The sequence below is a fragment of the Macadamia integrifolia genome, chromosome 6 (assembly GCF_013358625.1).
Source record: "Macadamia integrifolia cultivar HAES 741 chromosome 6, SCU_Mint_v3, whole genome shotgun sequence".
Lineage (NCBI taxonomy): Eukaryota > Viridiplantae > Streptophyta > Magnoliopsida > Proteales > Proteaceae > Macadamia > Macadamia integrifolia.
In genome coordinates, this window is record NC_056562.1 from 31,760,754 (window position 1) to 31,782,508 (window position 21,755).

At 37.1% G+C, this 21,755-nt stretch overlaps 1 protein-coding gene and 1 long non-coding RNA gene across 2 annotated transcripts; both read left to right on the plus strand.

The window, feature by feature from the left end:
• The first annotated feature begins 11,458 nt into the window (after positions 1-11,458).
• On the plus strand, positions 11,459-13,106 carry LOC122082220 (cytochrome P450 704C1-like). Its single transcript, XM_042649692.1, has 6 exons — positions 11,459-11,518; positions 11,600-11,803; positions 11,918-12,175; positions 12,256-12,471; positions 12,582-12,979; positions 13,085-13,106. Exons 1-6 carry the CDS (start codon positions 11,459-11,461, stop codon positions 13,104-13,106), a joined length of 1,158 nt encoding a protein of 385 aa, XP_042505626.1.
• A 1,343-nt stretch (positions 13,107-14,449) lies between these two features.
• On the plus strand, positions 14,450-16,352 carry LOC122081406. Its single transcript, XR_006141074.1, has 2 exons — positions 14,450-15,315; positions 15,952-16,352. It is a non-coding gene; the product is annotated as an uncharacterized LOC122081406 (long non-coding RNA).
• Positions 16,353-21,755: the final 5,403 nt, after the last annotated feature.

Genomic DNA, 21,755 nt, shown 5'->3' on the forward strand with positions numbered 1-21,755 from the left:
AGTCTTCTTTAAGAAAAGAAAGAAAATAAAATAAAATAAAATCTTGGTAAAAATCCTCATTCTCTAAGATATTGTGTGAGGAAAGAGAGAATTCGTTTCTAAAATTAACAAATTATATTCATTCATTGCAATATTAACCAATATCTTACAATCTTGATTAAATCATAAATGAATCTCTGCATAGCATCTTCAAGATCTTGTAAGGTGGCAAGGAGAGAGAATAATCTTTAGGATTTTGTAGGAGAAAAGGATGTGGTACCAATGAGTGGGTCCTACCTTTGGACTGGTTCTTGATTCACTTTAAGCACTTTCTCTTATAAACTTGGAAACTAAAAAAAAAAAAACACTCATCTTCTATAATAATTTCATTCCTTCTTCGATGAACTACATCTCTTTTCTATATATTCTCACAAGATCTGGTAAGAGGGACAAAATGGGCTCCACATATCTATATATATTATCTGCCACCTTACATTGGTTAATATCAAATTTAAGTGAATTCATCATTTAATTATGGTTATTTTTAGTTGGATTAGGTTTGCCATTATTTAAAATTATTCTTTTATAATATTAATATATGTTTTTTTTTTTATTATGACAAATGTGGTTTTTAGTTTTGCATGCATTTTCCATTCCAAGGTAATAGTCTTTATTGTTTTCGTAAACCCTTTATTTGTCTAACTATTTGGTAGGTTTAGCTGTTTAGGAGTAGTTTTGTTCATAATAGGTTTTTTAACCCGTTTTCTTGACCAAAGATCTAGCTCCTCTTTATAGAGCTCAGGGATTAGAGAGTGATTACACGACTAGGAGGACCTGTTTTCATGTCCCTAAATTACCCCAGCCATGGAATCATTCTCTGATCCTTGGGCTTTATGGAGAGGAATCTTATCCCTTGATAGATAGGCTCAAATTTTAAAGCGCAATATTATCCTTCTTCTGATTTCTTTGTGAGATCAATCTACTATTAACTAGAAATGGTCTTTCATTTAGAATGGGTTGTGTCAAGGTTATCCCATGATATAAAGACTTGATGATTAGTGACCACTGGAATGTTGGAAAAATTAGGATATTTTCCTTCTAATTTTTCTAATGTTATTATTAGAACTCTGAAACTGGTTTTCATGGAGTGTGGTCTATGCACCCAGACACTTAGGGTGGTGAAATGACTAGTTTGCCCAATCTTAAAATGAAAAAAATTACGCTTCTATGAAGACTTAAAATCATCCTAAATTTAGGGTGTTTTGCGGAAAGATGCGACTGGTGGTATTGTTACTAGAGAAAGCTTTACTAAGTTTGTACATTTGAAAATTCTTGTATTTTTGTGAGGTTAAGGATGAATCAATATGACATTTGATTTTATCATAGTATTTTTTCTAAGCATATATGGGTTGTGGGACCATTGAGATTACGTGTGGAGTTCCTCCAGGCTCTCTCTGATGAATTTCTTTGAACATGTTGTGCTATCTCTAGTTTGATCCAATAGTGATAAAAATTGAATTTTATCTATTGCTGCTATTGCCATGTACTTTCTCTATGCTAGTATACTCTTTCTTTTCCTCTTCTCTTGGCATTATCTTACCTCTTAGCGCCTATTGACAAACCGTCTCTTGCTCTCCATATTGGCTAGCTGCCCACTCTGCCAACGCAAAGATCACTCTCCCTTATAACAATGAACGGAAAGGAAAATTGCCTGATCAGGTGGCCCTTGCACCTAGATATTTCGAATCCCTTATGAAATAAAAAACAAAAAAAAAAAAAAAAATTATTCATATTGATCCCCTACATGCATTCTCATTGACCCTTGTGTTAGTGCAAGGATCAATTATCAGGCAACATTCTTTTACCTTAATGACAATAATAAGGAAAAAAGATACCCACATTGTCTGCTTAATGCGTATATTCTCTCACAAGGCTTTTAGACATTTTCTCCCTCCTTGGTTCCTTCAGACAACACCATTCTATGCATTGCCATTGGTGTGGTGTGAGAAATTATTCCTCTTACAACAGCAAGTTAAGAACCCCTCTCTCTAATAATAATAATAATAATAAGGGAGAGGGTTCACTAAGCAAGTAGGATAGAGTATGCAAGAGAGGCACTATAAGGGACAGGAAGAGAGATTATCAATCAAGATGAGAGAAATAGAGATAGAAAGCATTGGCATATCCTATACGGCTATGCCTCTTCCTCCCATTATTAGGGAAAAGGTTATTTGAGCACATGGGTGGATACACGAGCACTCTCTCTCTCTCTCTCACACACACACACATATTCAATGACAATTCTGTCCTATTTAGGAAGCCGTTTCATTGCCCTTTATTTGTGCATTCCCCTATGCCTCTTGCTTACAGAGAACCCTATCCCTAATCATAACAAGAAAGTTTCATGTCGAGAATGTGGCTCTTGCACCTACGCCCATGTGTCTATCTCCTCCTCCCTATAAAATGACCTCCTTATCCTCCCCATAAATTGAATCAAAAGGAAGGTGATTGGGTCCTACACAAACACATGATCAGTGCCAGATAAATAACACTTCCCTTAATAATAATAATAATAATAATAATAATAATAATAATGATAATAATAAGGGATTAAATACCTTATCCAATTCCATAGTGTACTATTGTACCCTAACGTCTCTCTATGTCTATCTCTCTTCTCCCACAATAGTAAATTGATATATCATTTTATAAAAAGGGACGAGAGATAAACATAATAGGTACTAACTAACATATGCTAGGTTTGGCGAAAGAGAAGCCTAAAAGGTGCTTAGCATATGCTACACTATCTAGCAGTATTCTCTCTCCAATACATAAAGGGATAAAGCATGCCAGCATCCGCTCAGAGATCCTTCCCCATGCTAGCAATTGTAAGTCATGGGAAAAAACGAGTTATCAACTTTTTAGTTGTCAAAAGCTTTTTGTGATGGTGGTGGACTGATAGGAGTGGAGTGATAGGGAACGCAATGAGGGTTGTAGTTCGTTGTTTTCGAGAAGAAGATTTCGGCAGGAGTAGAATGGTCCCCACTCCCCATCCTATGTTTGCTAATCATGGATGTATGATATAGGAGCTAGGAATTAGGATAAGATCACAGATTGCGACGGGTGTGTTTGGTCACCTTCTACTTCCATGGCTATGCTTGTAGTTTTTCTTTCTTTCTCATGTGAATGTTAATATACTTCCTTTTATTTATAAATAAATCTTTTCTCTATTTGATTGAATTAGATATTAAAATTACTATGCTTTTTTTATCGGACGGTCAAAAAATGTATATATTATTTATTCATGTAGAAAAATAGATTTAAAAACTAGCATACCTTGTTATAGATAATATTTCTTATTTTTTCTCTATTCTAAGAAATAGAAAAATGAAATGATAATTAACTCCCAAACTTGAAAATAGTGTGTAAAAAACATTAACAACCCCCACCCTTTGACATGATCTATCTCTCTTAAAGGTAAGCCAATCATCTTCATAGAAAGAAAGCTGAAAGCACAAAAGCCTAATGTCTATCATAAAGGTTTGTTTGAAAATAGAAAAGATAAAATCAGGTAAGCCGTTTGATACTTGTTGGGGCTAAATTACATTTGGTCCTTGTGTTTTTATTCTCCTCTTCATGTCTTGCCTAAGACTTTGTTGTGCCTCTTAGTTTTTCATAAAAATCACTTCCCTACCCTTCACTTTCCCTTACGACTAAACAGAGCTTAGTGTCCAAGAAAACTTTTTGTTTGCCCATACATTTGGGAGGTTTAGATTTTTGAAGTAATTTTATTTATAATAGAGCTCTCTTAATCAAGCTTGGTTCAGGTTATTAACCCATCCTCATGACCCATGGATTCGGATTTCAAAAGCTAGATACTATCTCACTTCTGATCATTTTGATCCATTAGGAGTAATAAGAAAGGGTCTCTCATTTGGGATGCGTTGTGTCAGGTTATCCCATTGCTTTTTTTTTTGGTAGAAAGGTTATCCCATTATTTAAAGTTTGCCAGAAAACACCAGTACATCCTTTTATATGATACATAGATAGATATACACATATATAGGGAGATGCTAGCTATTGCTGCCCATTTTGACCAGGTTTTTCTCCGTAATACAGTAAGGGCTAAGGTATGGCAGCACATTTTTCTGTCTCTCCTTTTCACATGACATAACTTTGATGCCTTTTCATATGTGATATTGTTTTTATTGCACTTTATTAATGTATTCCTCTATCCTGCTTGCTTAGAGAACCTCTCCCCGGCAATAACAATGAATCGTCGTACTGCACACCCATGCTAATTGTATGAGAGTCATAGCATAGAATGAGTCATTTTTTCTTTTTTATTTCTCAACGTTGGGTGGTGGCAGTGGTGGAGTGATACGTACCACAACTAGGGTTGGACGACAGAATGATTAAATAACTCGGAGGCCATATCCTCTGTAGCGAGCGATGAGGTGCAGTCTAGTTAGGAGGACCTAGGCATGCATCCCCAACCGTTGGATGTTCATTACACTTCATCGCAGAGAATTTTTTTACAATAAGTCGGACCTTGTACAACTTTAAAGTTATTCCAATTGGAAGGACACAATTCACTCATCATATTTTAACATTTTTTAACTCTAGATTTAGAGAATGATCGTTCATTTATCATTTTAAATCATGATAAACATAATGACTTGGTCTAATTTAATATTTATAAGCTTTTCAAGAAAATTCAATTGAAATGTTATGATTAAGCTTTTTAAATATTTTTTTTTAGGGATAGCTATCATTCATTAACATTTTAAAAGCATGGCAAGTACGATAGCACAATCTGATCTAATATCCAACCATCATAAGCATTTGAAAGATAGAGTTCAAATATCATGTTGTACACTTTGTAAACTCTTGATTTAGATGGACGCGTCACCACAGTTTTAGGCTCTCTTTGGTTTCATTTCTATTTGTATTTATTTGACTTATTTCTATATTTACAAGTGTTTGGTATAATTTCTATATTTATAAGTGTTTGGTATAATTTCTACACAAATTTATAACACTTATTTCTATTTATAATAAATTAGAATAAATCACAAATCACAAATTACTCTCAAACTCTTTGTGATTTGTGGTAACAAATCATTTGTGTTGATTTTTGCTACCTTAACTGAGCATGTGTGCTAAACTACTTAAAATCAATGGTAAATAGGTAATTTCAGTATGTTTTATATTTTTCCAATAAAAAAACCCAAATCCTATCATCTCTCTCGCTCAAAGCTCGAAGCTGAAGGTTAAAACTGAAACTTATTTTCTCATTATATAATCTATTTTATAAATAGTTTATAAATAGTAACCAAACGAATACTATTTGTGGTCCATAATTTATTGTCACAAATAATTTCTAAAATATAGTTAATAAATACAAATAGAAATCATACCAAAGAGAGCCTTAGTAATCAATATTGGGAGCGAGATCTGTCATGGCGAATACCGATTCGGATTGCCCTATATATATATACATTAGGCCAGATTCGACAGACCAGAAAATTGGATTGTACTTTTATTTATTTTTTATCCGTCTTTTCGGATTTTAATACAATCGGGCTATATGATACAAATCTTTCAAACCATGTGTGTCACTCTCTCCTTGGCAGAGTAGAGTAGAGTGGCTAAGCTAATAAGATCCAATATTAAAAATACAAATTCACGTGACATCATTAAAACCGTTAAATATATTTATTAAAAAATTTAAACCATTAAAACATTAAATGAATGAAGGACCGACTAGAGAGTGACAATTTCATGTTAGATATTTGGCATTGAGGTTGTGGTGATTATAGTATTGACAAAGTTATTTGATGTGCAACATGCCTCGTGTCATGGTTTTAGATGTGTTTAGAGACATATATATGGTTTTGAATAGTTTCTGATATATTCGAGGCGTAGAGTCATTGATGATGCATTTTGATAGATATATAATATATTTCAATTGAGTTCGAATTGTAAACTTAGACGTTCTAAGTTCGATTCCCATTAGGCATATTTTGGGCCACTCACATGGGGGTGTTTAGTGTTCTTCACTATTTTCAGTGAAAATTGAATAGTTCTCATTCAACCCCAGTATGACTCGATTCATGCAATTGTCGGGTCAGTATAGCCCCGCGGGACTAGTCAGATTGAAAGCCTGAATATTCGTCGTTAGCAAAAAAAAAAAAAAGAGTTCGAGTGCATGTGATTGAATAGTGTATTTATATGCTTCGTTCAGATCACGTCATAATAATTAATGATGTGGCATAAATGTGTAAGACACATGGCATGGAGTTGGTAAAATGACATAGGTGTGCGCACACATGGCACGGCACCTAGGCAGCCATCCCAACAACTATGGCGTGGAGTAGGCAAGGTGACAAAGGTGTGCACGGCACATGGCGCGGCACCAAGGCAGCTGCCAACCTTGGCTGGCATGCCCAGCGCATAAGAGGTACTCGCATGGGTGCAAAGGCCGAGGGCCATGGTGTATTTTTGGTATATGGGTGCAAGGGCCAGGGGCCGATGTGCATGGCACGGCTGCATAGGTTTCGACCAAGGCCCGTGAGTCATGAGGCTGTCACGCGTGATGCAAGGAAGTGGTCACGGCCATAGGTGTTGGATTCGGTTCTTTTTCTGAGCGTGATTGCTCACGTCTTTTTCATAGTTATTGGTTGATTGTCATATGTATAGGCAATGATCTAATGATGTTCAATATTTCGTTTATATTTCGTTTTTCTACGTCTCTATTGGTGTCTTTTTCTTCGTACTTCGTTAAACATCATTGAATCATCACTTAAACACATGATATTCGCTAAGATTATAAGTCGACCTGAACAATCGCCACTAGAGAGAGGAGCCAGATCCATGGGCATGTGTGTGAAGTGCTGCGGAATTGGGTAGGAGTGCAAAGGTGTCGGCCAAGGGTCATGTGTTGTCATTTTATCAAAACAGATGTGGCGGTTTGAAGGACTTGGGCCACTTGGGCTTATGTTTTTAGGCGTTTTTAAGCAATTTACTGTGATCATTTGCCTGTTAGGGCCGTCAATGGCTTAATTACTTAAGGAACTATGTCCCTTAATGTGTGGAAATAAAGCGCAGAGGCATCATTTGAGATTTTTAGGAGATTTTATGGCCTGACGATGGGTATCAAGTCAATTTTATTTGAGATCGATGGCATACAGCAAGGCTCACTATTTGGTCGTAGAAGATGCTTGCGCCCGAGTCCTAATTGGAGTGGAGTAGGGCTGTCACGTGCACAATGCTCTATTGAGTCGTCATGTGGTTTTGTGTAGCAGCGTGGTTACTACAGCATTGAAGATTTCCTTTTCTCTGATCCGGTGCGCCAAGATTCGTCACCTTGATCTGATGGTGTATAACTCAACCGCCATATTGAGATTGATCCGACGGCTCTCATGGAACCGTCAGCTCATGACAACCAAAATGGGCACAACTTTAAATAGTGCTTTGCCGAAACGTCACGACGAACCCGTGAAAGCCCTTGTTTGTCCCTAGAACAAATTTGAAATGATTGTTATGTCTCCAATTGTAAATTAGGCAAAACTTCTTCAATTTGAGGCCATTTTTTTTTTTGGGTGCAAACTGCCTTTAAGGGGCAGAAAATATAGTAAATCATAGAGGGCAAAAAAAAAAAAAAAATTGCTTATAATCATTAAAATATCATACGGAAAATGTGGAATTCTAAAACCCTTGATAAGAGTAGGAAATTGCTACTTAAAGATGGCATGGGTTACAACATTATCAGATATACCTATATGAAAAATAAAGCAAAACTCAAAACAACCCTGCAGAAAATGAATATTCACAATAATAACAACTATTTCTGATGGTAAAAAAGAAACGTCTAAGATGCACTTGATCAGAACCTGATAGTCTGAATAGATCATTCAAGTAATAGATTTTCAAAGGAAGTGATACGAAGCAATTGGGACTAGTTATGAGAGCTTGTTCCACCATTAATGGTAGGTTTTTTTTAAGAAGTTTACACTGCTGCATTAGGCTTTTGAGAACACTCTTTATGCATTGGTGAAGCTCAAATGGATGTTTTGTTGATGGTGGTGATGCTTGTGAGTGGTGAATGTGCTTCCAAGTGACTTGTTCATTTAGGTATTATCTTAAAACCCATTATTTTAGATTTAGGTAGTGATTCTTGTGTTGCTTGGCCTAACCAATTATTGTGAGGGTGGAGGTTTGTATTTTTACGTTCAATTTTGAGTTGTATGGGACCTTGGTGAGTGTCCTCACAAAATGTTTGATAAAATACTTGGTAGTAGCTAGGCTTCTACGGTTACAACGGTAAGTGATGGGTTATGTCTCAAGTTTTGTATCATCAAAAATCAAACCAAAATTAACATATCGGGCATACACATGATACATGGCATTATTATGAGGTATTTGATCAAAATTAGACTCTGAAATTTTTTAGACGGATAATTTTGACCACATCTTCTCTCTATCCAAGGGTAAAATAGATGCATAATTTAATCTATCCACGTAGGAAAAGAGTCCACCCAAGGTCTTTGGATTATAATTAGAGTCTTGAACATAGTTAGCAAAAACAAGAACGGAAAAAAAAAAAAAAAAAACAAATATGGACGGTTCGGGTTTTAAAAGTTGAAAAATTCCAAATAATATGGTCAAATAAACGATAAAAAAAGGGTAAAAAACAATAACGAAGAAGAAGAAGGCAGGATACTCATATAAATTGAGGAATTATTAGATGAATACCTCCATCTAATGTTCAAAATAATTATAACATCTAACAAATTAATGCTTATACCTCCATCTTATGTTCAAAAAAAGAACCCTGACGGTCTAGTGTAGAGAATGCCCAAATAAAGGAGACACATAGTTTAATCAATTCTGATTTTACTCACATGGACCAAAGTGATACTAGAGTCCTTGAAGATCTCAAGGAGCTTGGCCTTGGCAAGAGAAAAAGCCATCTATGATGGTGGAGGTAGCAGAAATAGGAGATTTCAGAGATGGAAGAAATTGAAGGCCGTTGCAGATATGGCAGAGGTTAGAGGGGGTTGTAGAGATGGCTTGGCTCAATTGTAATGTTTTTCTATGTATGGGCTAGTACCAGTCATTGTGTGAGTCAGATTAGTTATTGGGTGTTGATCGGTAGACTGGGTTGGACAAAGACCGATTCAGGAGTGATACCCTAATGGGAATTCAGTTTTTCGGTTAACTGCTTTAAAGTGTAAAGACCAATGGGCCTCTTTACAATTAGGTCTTATTATAAGAGAATCTCACTTGTATTCTATTTTAGGGGTAGTCCCTGCTCTTCATCTATATAGAGGAAGCAACATCCATTAGTTGCATCTAATTGACAATTTACATAGAGAGGGGAGCAGACAAGATTGACAAGGAGAGAAAGCTTATAGAAGAAGATTGTACAAAAGGGAAAAGTCAAAGTTTGTGGAATCTTCCCAATACAATATGGATCTGGGTATGTGTTAATTAAATTCAAGATTGAATTATTAATTTTGAATTATGTACATTGAAGTGTGTGCAATGCGAAATGGGTGTGCACACATGAAAATGCTTATGAGAGGCTAAGTGTGCATACGACTGTGTGTGAACAAGGGCATGTAAATCATGGTTTATCTCGTCAGATTTCGGGACAGTTTTTTGGGGTCGGAATTAGACTCATTGATTCACCCCTCCTCGCAGTGACTGGTGGATTACGACACTTATTCCGTACCATTTCACCCATACAATGTCGCTCATGAATTGAGATTGGAGATAGAGGTTCAAATTTGGCCATGGCGGCCCGAACTCGCCCTTGGCCCGCATAGGGCTAGGCTTGAATATTCTAATTGAGCCCTTGAAAGTTTTTGGCCTTGAGTCAGGGTCACAGCGGGTAAGGTTGATGTTTGTGGTCTCACTCTGATTTCCCCCCCCCCCTAATTTATTGAGTGTTCGATAATTATAAGTGTCGAAATCATTATCTACTATGGTTGTATGAACTAATTAAAGTTCTTATCTAATGATGTTTTTTAGATTTAATTTTTATTTTACTTTTTAGTTCTAAGGGATTTAGGTGCAAAGTCAAATGAGTTTTTAGTTGTATTTAATATTTTGTAGGGTCAGGGCCAGTATATACTCGATCTTTGATGGCAAATCAGGGTCAGGGTAATACTGCCCCTAAATGGCGAACCCGGGTCAAGGCCAATCAGGGCGGGCTTGGGCTGAATTGAGCCCGACATAGTTAGATTGGGTTGAACTTTTTAGGCCTTGAGTTAGGGTTCAGGGCGGGCTAGAGCCCGACGTAGTTGGATTGGGTTGAACTTTGTAGGCCTTGAGTTAGGGTTCAGGGCGGGCTTGAGCCCAGCTAATGGGAGTCAAAGTTGGGCTAAGGTTTTGTGAAGCCCAGCCCAACCCGGCTCGGTTAGATTTTTTTTATGGTTTGAGGTCTCATCCCTAACTGGAGACATGACAAAGGTGGCCTTCATAAAAAGAGCGGGAATTTCAGTTATACCTATAAGGCCTAGTCATCGTAGAGTGCCCTTTGTCGTCGTCCAGAAACCCTTTTCCTCTGCAAATGTCATTTCCTCTGCAAATAGACGTTTCTTCGATGAAAACTTCTCTGATGCTGCCTGTGAAACCATGACAAAAGGATCGCATAAACGTCAGCCTTTGAAGAGAGGAGACTACGCGTGTTTCTGTGGCACAGAGTTTGAATTTCTCGATGGTCTCCAGAATCACGTTTCCAATAGACACACCATTCCAGCGGCAATCATATGCCAGAAGTGCAACCTGGTTTCTAAAACAGAGAACGATCATCTCGTACATATTCAAGAACGCGAGCTCATTAAAAAATGCCCGGTCTGTTACAGATCATTTACCAGTCAGCTGGATCTCAATAACCATCTTTCTGATCAACATTAAGGTACAATTTAAATTCTAATTTTTCCGTTTGTAATTGCATTTACTGTCTTTTTCTTTGCAAAGATCTGTTACATATGTGGTTTATGTCTCTAATTTTCTGGTAGCTCGACTGTTTTATTGCAGTTCGATCAGTAACAAGAAACCTTTACAAAGAAATTGTTAGTCTATCATTTTAAAAACCCTATTATTTTGATCTGTAAATAGCGCTATTCTTCTTGTTTTAAGCATACTATTCATTAATTTCTTTGTCTTTCTTGTAATCTAATACCTTAATATCTAATATTGTGGTCTCATGGGCTCATGACAGGTAAAGAAAGATGATATCCATTCAAGATTCCTTCAATGGAATGAGACTGATCCAAAGTACTTGAGAGACATCGTTCTTATTTTCTTAGTTGCTGGCAGAGACACAACAGCAAACACCCTTTCTTGGTTCCTTTACATTCTCTGCAAGCATCCTCACATACAGGAAAAAATTGCAGAAGAAATAAAGGAAGCAACCAATATTAAAGAAAATACATAGTTTGATGAGTTCGCAGCAAATCTGAATAAGATGCAGTATCTTTATGCAGCATTACCAGAAACTCTTGGACTCTATCCTGCAGTTGTAGTGGTAAGTAAACTAATTTAGTCACCAAATCATCTAGTGAACCCACTGGTATTGTTCTTATACCAACACAATATGGTGTATCAGGATGCGAAAATTTGCCTTTTGGGTGATGCTTTACCAGATGGATACATTGTGAAAAAAGGAGACATGGTTGCCTATCAGCCTTATGTCATGGGCAAGATGAAATTCATATGGGGTGAAGATGCAAGGGAGTTCTGGCCTGAAAGATGGTTCAATGAAGATGGAGTTTTTCAACAAGAAAGCCCTTCACAGTTCACAGCTTTCCAGGTGAGCTAAGTCTATTTTACACATTCTGGATTGCTTTAATAAAGCATTTTTCTCATTTCCACCCCATGATTTTCATTAATTTCTAATTTGGAGAACTTAATTTTTGTTGAACAGGGTGGTCCAAGAATTTGTCTGGGAAAGGAACTCACATACCGGCAGATGAGGATCTTTGCAGCCTTAGCTGTGACCCTTGCTATACTCATCTTCAAAATCTTTGCAGCAAAGGAGAAACGATACCGTCCAGTTGTGACTGAGCTTGCTGCCAAGTATGGAACTTATAGGTTGCTCAGTCCTTTCAGGAGTGAGGTCTATACAGCTGACCCTGCAAATGTTGAATATATCCTCAAAACAAATTTCCCAAACTATGGAAAGGTTAAAGATCAAAGCCAATCTCTCTCCCAAACTCAGACTCAATTTTGATTGAGTCACTGTTCAATTACAAATTGTTGCAGGGATGGCATAACTACAGCATATTGAGCGACCTCCTTGGTGATGGGATCTTCACTGTGGATTGTAAGAAGTGGCGCCATCAGAGGAAAGTGTCGACTTATGAATTCTCAGCAAAGGTGTTGAGGGATGTCAGCAGCATAGTCTTCAAACGGAATGCAGTAAAACTTGCACGAATACTCTCTGAAACTTCAACCACTAATGAGGCCTTTGATATTCTCGTGAGTAATCGGCTAATGGCTAATATATCTGCTGAACAGAGTATTAAGAGAGTTGGTTTGGATTGGATTCTCTGCAATAAGGAATTAATTATTCCATTATTTATGAACAGGATTTATTCATGAAGTCTACCTTGGACTCAATTTTCAAAGTGGGTTTCGGTGTAGAACTGGATAGCATGCCAGGATCAACTGAGGGGACAAAATTTCCCAATGCATTTGATGATTCAAGTGCACTGACTCTATGGCGTTATGTTGATATTCTCTGGCCCATCAAGAAGTTTCTGAATATTGGATCTGAAGCAGCATTAAGGAAAAATATTAAAGTGATTGACAGCTTCATGTATAAACTAATCAGCCAAAGGATTGAACAGAATAAGAACTCACCTGGTGATGCTTCAGGTGAGGGGCTGGTAACCCATTTAATCCAGTCCATTGTAGTGCTGAATATAGTGTTTGCAATCTACCATATATTCATGGAAGGGCCCTTTTTGTTGAATATTGGCAAGTGGTAACTAGGTTCCGCATATGCTGGATTAAGAAAATACCCCATCCTTTATTATTTATGTATTGTTGTCTTGCTTTCTTAAAATCATTGTTTTACTGCTGGCTGCAGTTGTATTCTCAACAGATTATAATGGGGAAAGTTACAATTAACTGACATAGAATTGCCTATTTCTGGGAGATAGTAAGTATTAGGACTCTTCTCTTGTTTAAACAGTTTGAAGTGATTAATTATTCTTTTATCACTTGGTATGACGAACTTGTTGATTAGGCCTCTTCTCATGTCCATTCTATTGCAGGATATAATCATTTCATGACATAAAGTTTATGTGTCTTCTTTGTTTGCTCTTCCTCTTGGACAAAAACTAATGAGTTTTAGATGTGGATGGGGCGTACAGGTCTTGTATCACGAGTTCAACAAGGAAGAGCAGTTGGCAGCCATTGAAGAAGATGATAAAGGAGAGAAAGAATCTGAAAGAAGCATGGTGGGAAGCGGCATTGAAACTGGAGTGGTGTAGAAACGCAACCCTAAAACGATGCAGAAGATAATGGAAAAACAAAACAAACAATGCACACGGATTTTACGAGGTTCGGCAAGGTTGCCTACATCCCCAGTGAGATGAGATCCTGCTTCACTATCAATGGAGAATAGGGTTACAGTGCTCGTCCTTCACACCTCTCAGTATTGCTTGCATTACAGAGAAAGAAACCCTTTCTACAAATATATAGCGAAAAAAACCCTAATCCGGATTAAACTAAAATTGCCCTCAAATAAAAAATTCGAGCGGGGGGCTGCGCCCTCCTGCCCCCCTTGCAACCCCCACGGTCCGCTAACTGGGTAGCAGGACCGCTGTCTTGCCTGTCTAGGTGCTGTACTAGTACTCCCTGAATTAAACTGCGACGGAATACAAGATATCATACACCAACAGAGTGGGGCTTGTTGGAAGTTATCTTGGTGTCATGGGCACTGGCCTCAGCAAGGCTGGCATGAACTTTCCTGTACAATATTAGTTTCTCATACCTGTGTCATGATCTTTTGAAATCTTAGATTATTGGTTTGAAGATAAGAAATCTTTTTCTACCCTCTTTTGCCTCTCTATGATCTCTTGTTGTTTAAACTGAAAAGCAATTAGCTGTGTCTTCAATTCTCTGAATCACTTTCATCCTCAGCCTGAACACCAAATTGTTTTCTTTAGTCGTTTTTTAGGCCTCAGTTTGTTAGAAGTGAATGAAGTAAATCTAAAACAGAAAAAGATAGAATTTTTTTTTGTAATTATTACCAAGAGCAATTGTAATGTAGGGCCGGTGAGCCCAGGAGACCCAACTAGGATGGTTGGGGGGCCACTTAAAACTTAAGATTTAGGCCTAAGATTAAGGGGCAAAATAATAAATATATTGATGTTTATAAGGTGAAAAGCACTCTTGTAAATAACCACAAATCTCAATGTTTCAATGGATCGGTTAGGGGAGAGGACTCAAGTGGGAAGGCTGAATTTGGAACCATAGAAGTTAAAGGACAATATGGCTTAAATGGCTTTTATAGGGGTATAATGGAAAAATCAGAATGAAGAACTTGAAATAAACCCATCGATTAAAGTTGCCTCCAAACTATGGTCAGGAAGAGGGAGGCGGAGAACCAGAACTTGGAAGCTGATCCAGGCCACCTAACCAAGGCTCCAAATCTCATGAAAATTTGTGAACAGAATCGCCTTCCCCAGCTTTATTGAATTCAAGACTCAATGACATGTAACAACAGGCGTTGATCTAGTATATAAGCTCTGAAATTTCTCCAGGCGGTAGTTGCAGGTCATTAACAACTCAGAGAGACAGCCACCAAAAGGGAGGGTTTCAACGATCAAGGACTTCAGGGTTGAGTCGCCTCAGGTAGGGGTTTGTTTGCTTCAAAATTTAAACTGAAAGGATTCGCATATATGGGATCAGCCACGGTTTTCTTATGTTGGAAGTTCTGCTAGAACAGAGACCAAGATTGGCGAGGAAAGCGACCATGACAGCTTTACAAGTAAAGATGGTGGGTCTGCAATTGGAGTAAATGGGATGCCGAGTGAGAAGTGCGTCTTCATCCAGGTCGTTCTGGTAGATGAGGGTAGGGATTCGATTGTGGAGGTTGAGGCGATTGCCAGTGAGGACAGAGACGGATTGTGGGAGTTTTAGGGCATTAGGATTAGGGTTAATGTTTATGGGATGTTGTTGGAGCTAGGAGTGACGGAGGGGATTGAGAGGGGGTTCGATTCGGAGGCGGTGCTTACGAAGACGACGCACAATGGCTTCTTCAGGGGTGGCGAAGGAGAGAAGGCGACGTGGGAGGAAGAGAGATGGGGAAGGGTAAGGAGGGTGAAGTTTTTGCACTATACTTAATTTTCTTATTGCGGTTTTTCTTGGGAGTTATCAATTCAAGGTTCCTAGGTTCCTCTTAGTATGACCTTAATTTGAATGATCTCTTGGTTCTTAAAAGATTTCTTGGGTGTTCTTTCAATCCTTTTGATCTTTGAGGAAATTTAAAAATTTGGCAGAAATTAGGAGGGTCAAGACCCCATCTAGTTGAAAAGATACTCGACTAGCTAAGAGGATCCAATTTTCATTCCCCAACTTTTTTGAGCCATCTTTTGCACATAAGTCAATTTAGCTGAGAAGCTATTAAAGTAGCTTGAAGGGTTTTGATATTGATCATTCGGGCCTCTTTTCTTTTAGTTGTTGATAAAATTTGACTGGTATGATTTATAAGCCACTGGCTGCAGAAGTTGATATAGAATATCTGAAGTGAGTTTATCAGTAGTTGTAAGTTGTAAACATGTGCTTTGTCACATAACTGCTGCAATTTTAAATGTTGAATAATTAAACCGTTGTGAATGTTGGCTATAATGATGTTTTATTCTGCTTTCAACTCAGGTTCTTGAATTCACAATGTTCTTTTGGTTTTCAAAATTTTATACAATATTGTTTGCTATAAATGGTTTGCAGGGTAGGCCATGGAAATCCTTCTCCATGAGTTGGAGGCCACTGAAAGGGGCATGAAAGCGGCTAGTGGATTTCTTGGTCCGCACAGGTGACTATTCATGTCAGGCCTAACTGAAGAATGTTAAATTTTTTGTCCTGATATTGGGTTATTTCTCCTGTTTTGTAAGTGTTTTAATGGACTGGGAGGTTCTTTAATGGATGTAGGTTAGGTGAGGCTGTAGAAAATAGGCCTTGGATGTTCAGTAGATTGGTAGATCTTCTACTAACCAAATTCTTTTCATCTTTTGAGGCTCTAGAGATGGAGCTTTCTGTAATGGTATCTTATAATGGCTATTTCTGTAGTGTACATTAATTGCTCAAGTATGGTGATATATCAAAAATCAATTTCTTTATTTTTTTTTTTGTTGGAATTTTATCTAAATTCAGATTCATGTATTAACAAAGGATTGTTCTGTCCTATGTCTAGCAGCTAATGATATAGCTCTTCTCAGCGACATCAAATTAAACATCAACTTGCTCTAAAAGTTCTTTGAAGTCGATGTCCACACACGCTACTTTTAGCAATAAAATCCAATTTTTATTGGATAATTCTAGCAACATAGGACATAGTTCTTCTCAATGATATCAGATTAACATCCTTCACATATGCAAAGAAACTCATTTTTTTAAGCTGTAGAGCACATAGCACCTCTCAACAGATATAAGATTAATCATCCTTAGCTTAGAAAGGTCTTTGAAATATGATACTGAAAATGTTGAAGAAACTTATTTCAGTTTCTTCTGAACATGCAGAACACCATAGATGGTGTTTTCCATTCTCAGAAATACTGGTTAAAGCTTCATTACATCTCATATCAACAGTGTTATCATACTATACCTAAAAAAAAACTAGAATTTCGCACAAACAACCCACTATCAATGCTCTTACTCGTCCTAAAGCAGTTGTAATCTTGGGTACATCTCAACTCTTCCCTCAAATTTAACCTGCCTAAGGGCTCAAATTGCCATGGACTAACTGAGAATCAAGGTGTGGACAGATTAGAATCGGTGAAAATACTGGATGTTGAAGCGCCCATGTCTTTAAACATATTGTGTCTACAAATTGAAAACATTTGAAGTGTCTAAGGATTGTGCCTAACGGTTTTCGAACTGGTTGGATGTAACCCAAATTGCTGTAGTGAACTTGGAATCCTTGGACGAAGATTTTTCACAGTTGACAAAGTTGAAGAACTTAGCTTACAACTGTTGGGAACTAACCGATAGTCCAGGTTAGCTCAACGTGTCTAAGGAATCCTTGGAACGATTGGATATTAGTTTTTGCTAAGCTTTGGAAGGATTACTAGATTTGTCAAATTTTAAAAAGTTGAAAATGCTGAAGGCTTCAATGGGGGAAGAGTTTGATTCCAAATGATTCATGGAAATCATTGGAAGTCGATCTCAATCCCAAAATCATAGGCAAAAAAATCATAATGCAGACAAAGTATCATAACCTTCACATCCAAAATTTAGAAAATTGAGGAATAAAAGGGACATGAATTTATCGATATTGTTTGCTACTACTTGCAGCTTTGCCATGCTATAGGAAATAATGGAAGTAAAAAAGGAACATGATATAATATCATGATTGTCATATACAACTTCCTTTAGGCAATTTTCTTCTCTTCCACCAAATAGATGCACAAATTTGAAGAGTTCCACTACAATAATCTTCAATACAGTCAAAGTTCAGGAATGGAACCTTTCTCCACTCCAACAATTATTGCTACAATACGAGAAGAGCCACTTTGCATCTTTTAGTACATCTGCAGCTTCAATACATTGCTGAACTATGGTTCAGTCGATACCGATCCGATACAGTCGATATGACCGATCTGATACAGATAGTTAGAACTATAGTATGGACCCACAATCATCACCCTGCATTAAATACACAGGAAAACCCATTAGGCTTATTACAAAAACAATCAAATGAGTATAAAGTTGAATCATGACTCCCATGCAAGGATTGAAGGATTAGTTGCCCCCAAATCCTTGCTGCTTTATCCCCACTCATTTAGGAGGCAAACTAGAGAGAGAGAGAGAGAGAGAGAGAGAGAGAGAGAGAGAGAGAGATCATGGTAATCTAAAAAAAAAAACACTTAGCCAATAGCTACAGAATCAAAGCTAGACCCAAAACCAAGTTAAGGATAACTTGCAAGGTTGAGGCACAGCTGCATAATTAAAGAATTGTGTCAGTTTATAGGATAAGTAGACATTATACACTCCAACTCGAAAATCAAGTGCAAATTTCGGTTGATCATGCTATTTTGGGAGCTATTAGAGTTCCTGAGGATTTTGTTGCTATCCCTTCATCATCCTTGCTAGACCCACTACCAGATTGAGCACCAGAATGGGAAGTAATAGAGAGGTTTTGGAAGGCTTGATCAAGCAGAAGTGGAACTAAGAAACTGGATTAACTAATATTTTAAGGATCTGGGTTAACCAAGTGATCCGGGCTGGATGGTTGAAGTTATCAGTTTGGCCCTACAGAAAATTTAACAACATCAGCAGACTGCTTCAAAAAATCAAAACACAAAATCAATGACATCAATGATGAAAAAGAGAATCAATTTACAAGCCTAAGCAGTAGGCATAGAAATTTTTCTCTTTTAACAAAACCAACAATGCAAGAATACTAAGTTAAGCAAATCTGAATACAATTGGTACTCATCAGCTTAGGAGGACTATATTAATTATATGAAGTGCAGAGGAATAGTATACTAGGCAGAATAGAAGCAACACAAGTCGAACATAGAACTGCAGTATTCTCCATATACTACCTTGTTTGAACATAGAAGCTCCAGTAATGCTACTTTGTATGTCTTCTCTCCTTAGAATAACGGGTACCTGTCTTTTCAACCATCTTCACCACTCCTTCATTGCCTTGTGACTAATAGGGAAGTACCTTGTCACGGGAACATAGAGGAATTAGAAATCGCTATTTTTTCACCCAATTCATTGAAAACTGATTATACAGACAAGGCAAACAATCCTATCCAACGACCACATCAGCCCAGGTGGCAAAGAGCCAACATCGAGGAGCCAAACCTTCCCATCCACTCAACACCATTGGATCACTAAGGGCAACTTTCATCCTTACTCGATGGGTGGGTCTTGCAATCAAACTCCCTTCTGCCATACCCTGTAACCTATACCTTATATACGAACCTCATACCCTATACCTTATACCTTATACCTTATACCATATACCCCATACACTGTACTTTATACCACATACCCCATACACTATATACCTTATACCTTATACCACATACCCCATACCCTATACCCTATACCCTATACCCTATACCCTATACCCTTATACCCTATATCCATACCCCATACCCTTATACCCCTACATCACTTAAAGATGAAATTGATCCTAAATTTGACTCTCCTCAAAGATATTCAGTTCTAAGACCCAATACCCCAATTGCCCAAATATGTTTGGCAAATTAACATGAAAGGAATAAATGTCAATCAATTTCTTGATCACGATGACAAAAGGGACAATCGTTAGATAAATAAAAGAGACGAATGAGGTTACCTTTAGTATGAATACCATTCCTTAACAATTTCCAAAGGTGATATTTGAATTTAGGATGAATTTTTTTTTTTTCCCACAAATATGACCATATCAAGGATTTAGAACTCATTGATTGGGATGCTCTAAAAAAAAAAATTGCAATTTTTGAAATTAAGGCATCGTTCTTTGAGCAATGGCAGAAGATGGAGTCCTCTAAACAATTTTTTATTTTTTTTATTTGGTGGAGCAATTTCTAGACATTCACTAAGAAGAAAAACACACCTCTAATAGCTTCTCTCAAGTGTTCATTGAAAATTCTTTTTCATAACGACACCTACTTCTACATGATTGCGTTAACCAACTTTGCTATGAATAGTTGAACCAAAAGAGTCTTGGTGGATTCGAACCACCATCCCCTGGGAACATAACTAAGACTTGCTCACGTTCCAAGTGCTCTACCAATTGAGCTAAAGACCCATAAAGTATAATTATCAAATAAAGATACAATAAGACTAAGAATTCCATTCCTCATTTTTTATGCAGAATTTCACTTCATTGAGTGAGTAGAATTTCAAAAAACTGCTTGTGCTGAAAATGAATACTAAGCATTTGAATGATCAAATAATCAAAATGCAAAATGAATGGCATCAATGATGAAAAAGCGAATCAATTTACCACCTTAAGAAACATGATGTCAAGGCATGTTACAAATCATGCCCATATCAACCTATCAAAGTTCTTAAAAATCAATGGAGCCTCAAGTTGGCTGCTGCTGGGAGCTATCAGAGTTCCTTTGAAATCCAATAGCAAAACCATATCCTACGCCTACATCTCCATATGGATTCCCCACAAAACCATAACCAGATAGGGAGGGTAATTTGGAAACATAGAGAGTAACCATGAGTCAAGAAGAAATCTAGCAAACAAGGGGCAAACCTCATAATATACAGTTGGCATAGAAACTTTTTTCTCATTTTACAAAATCAACAATACAAGACTACTAATTAAGCCAAGAAAATCCTGTATACAATTGGTGCTCATCAGCTTTAGAGACCTAAATTAATCATATTAAATGCAGAGCAATAGTATACTAGGCATAATAGAATATGGACACAAATCGAAAGTAGAACCACAATATTCTCCACTGTAATGGAATTGTTTGAACATAGAAGCTCCACTAATGATACCTTATATGTCCTCTGTCCTTAGAACAATGGGTACCCATCTTTTCAACCATCTCCACACTCTGAAAGTCATAGAAAAATCAAGTGATGTTATTAAAGATATTTGTACTCCTTGCATGATCAGTAAAAATGCTTCTAAGTTCTTTGCTTGCAGTATCCAGAATCTTATTACACTGGCTTGAGGTGTGAATAAATGATTCAAAGTCACAAAAGAGGTTCAGAAGCTTGTAGGTTTGGTAATAATATCAAACCAGTAGACCACATAAACTGGAAACCCCCATGTGGTCAGAAAAATCATTGGTCAAAGCATTTCCCCACCTGCATTTCAAATACAATATAGCTGTCTATTGTTTTTTCTGTTCCAATGTACAATGGCCAGTCTTTTAGTTCTCCAAGAAGAAGCTCCATACCATATATACTCCAAGATTCATTGCGTTTTCCCTAGTTCACCTCAAAGATTCATAAGTTATACTAGTTCATTTATCTGCATTGTTCAGAACATCCTTGGAGTTGTTTAACTGGGGAGTCAAGAAAGATGATGTTTGCCACTGCAAAATGACACAAATAATTAAATACAATTGCTTTCACAGGAAATCTAAGATGAATAATGCAACTTTCTAGATACAAATTCTGAAAATAATTTACTCTAGGCATGAATACGCAGTATGATTCAAGCATATATATTAGTGGGAGTCAAATCAAGGTAACCCTATTATTCACTACCCATATTCTTAGACCCACATTATTCATCTATTCTTATACATACATTAGATCCTTGCAATCTCATACATGAAAAAAAAAAAATTACTGCTAACAGTAAATATCACATATGGCACAACCCTAATCAGAGCTTGAAACCCAAGGTCATGAAAATTTTCTATAGCTCACCCAATCAAAGAATTAAATAAAGGAAAAAAGAAAAAGAAGAAGAAACTAATGGTAAAAAAGAATAAATGCATGGTTACCTGTCTATGATCTAGGAATTGTTGTGCTTAGCTTCTTGACCAGAAAAGATAAGATTAGCACGTTTTTTCACTTTGTGTGAGCTTTTTAAGGAC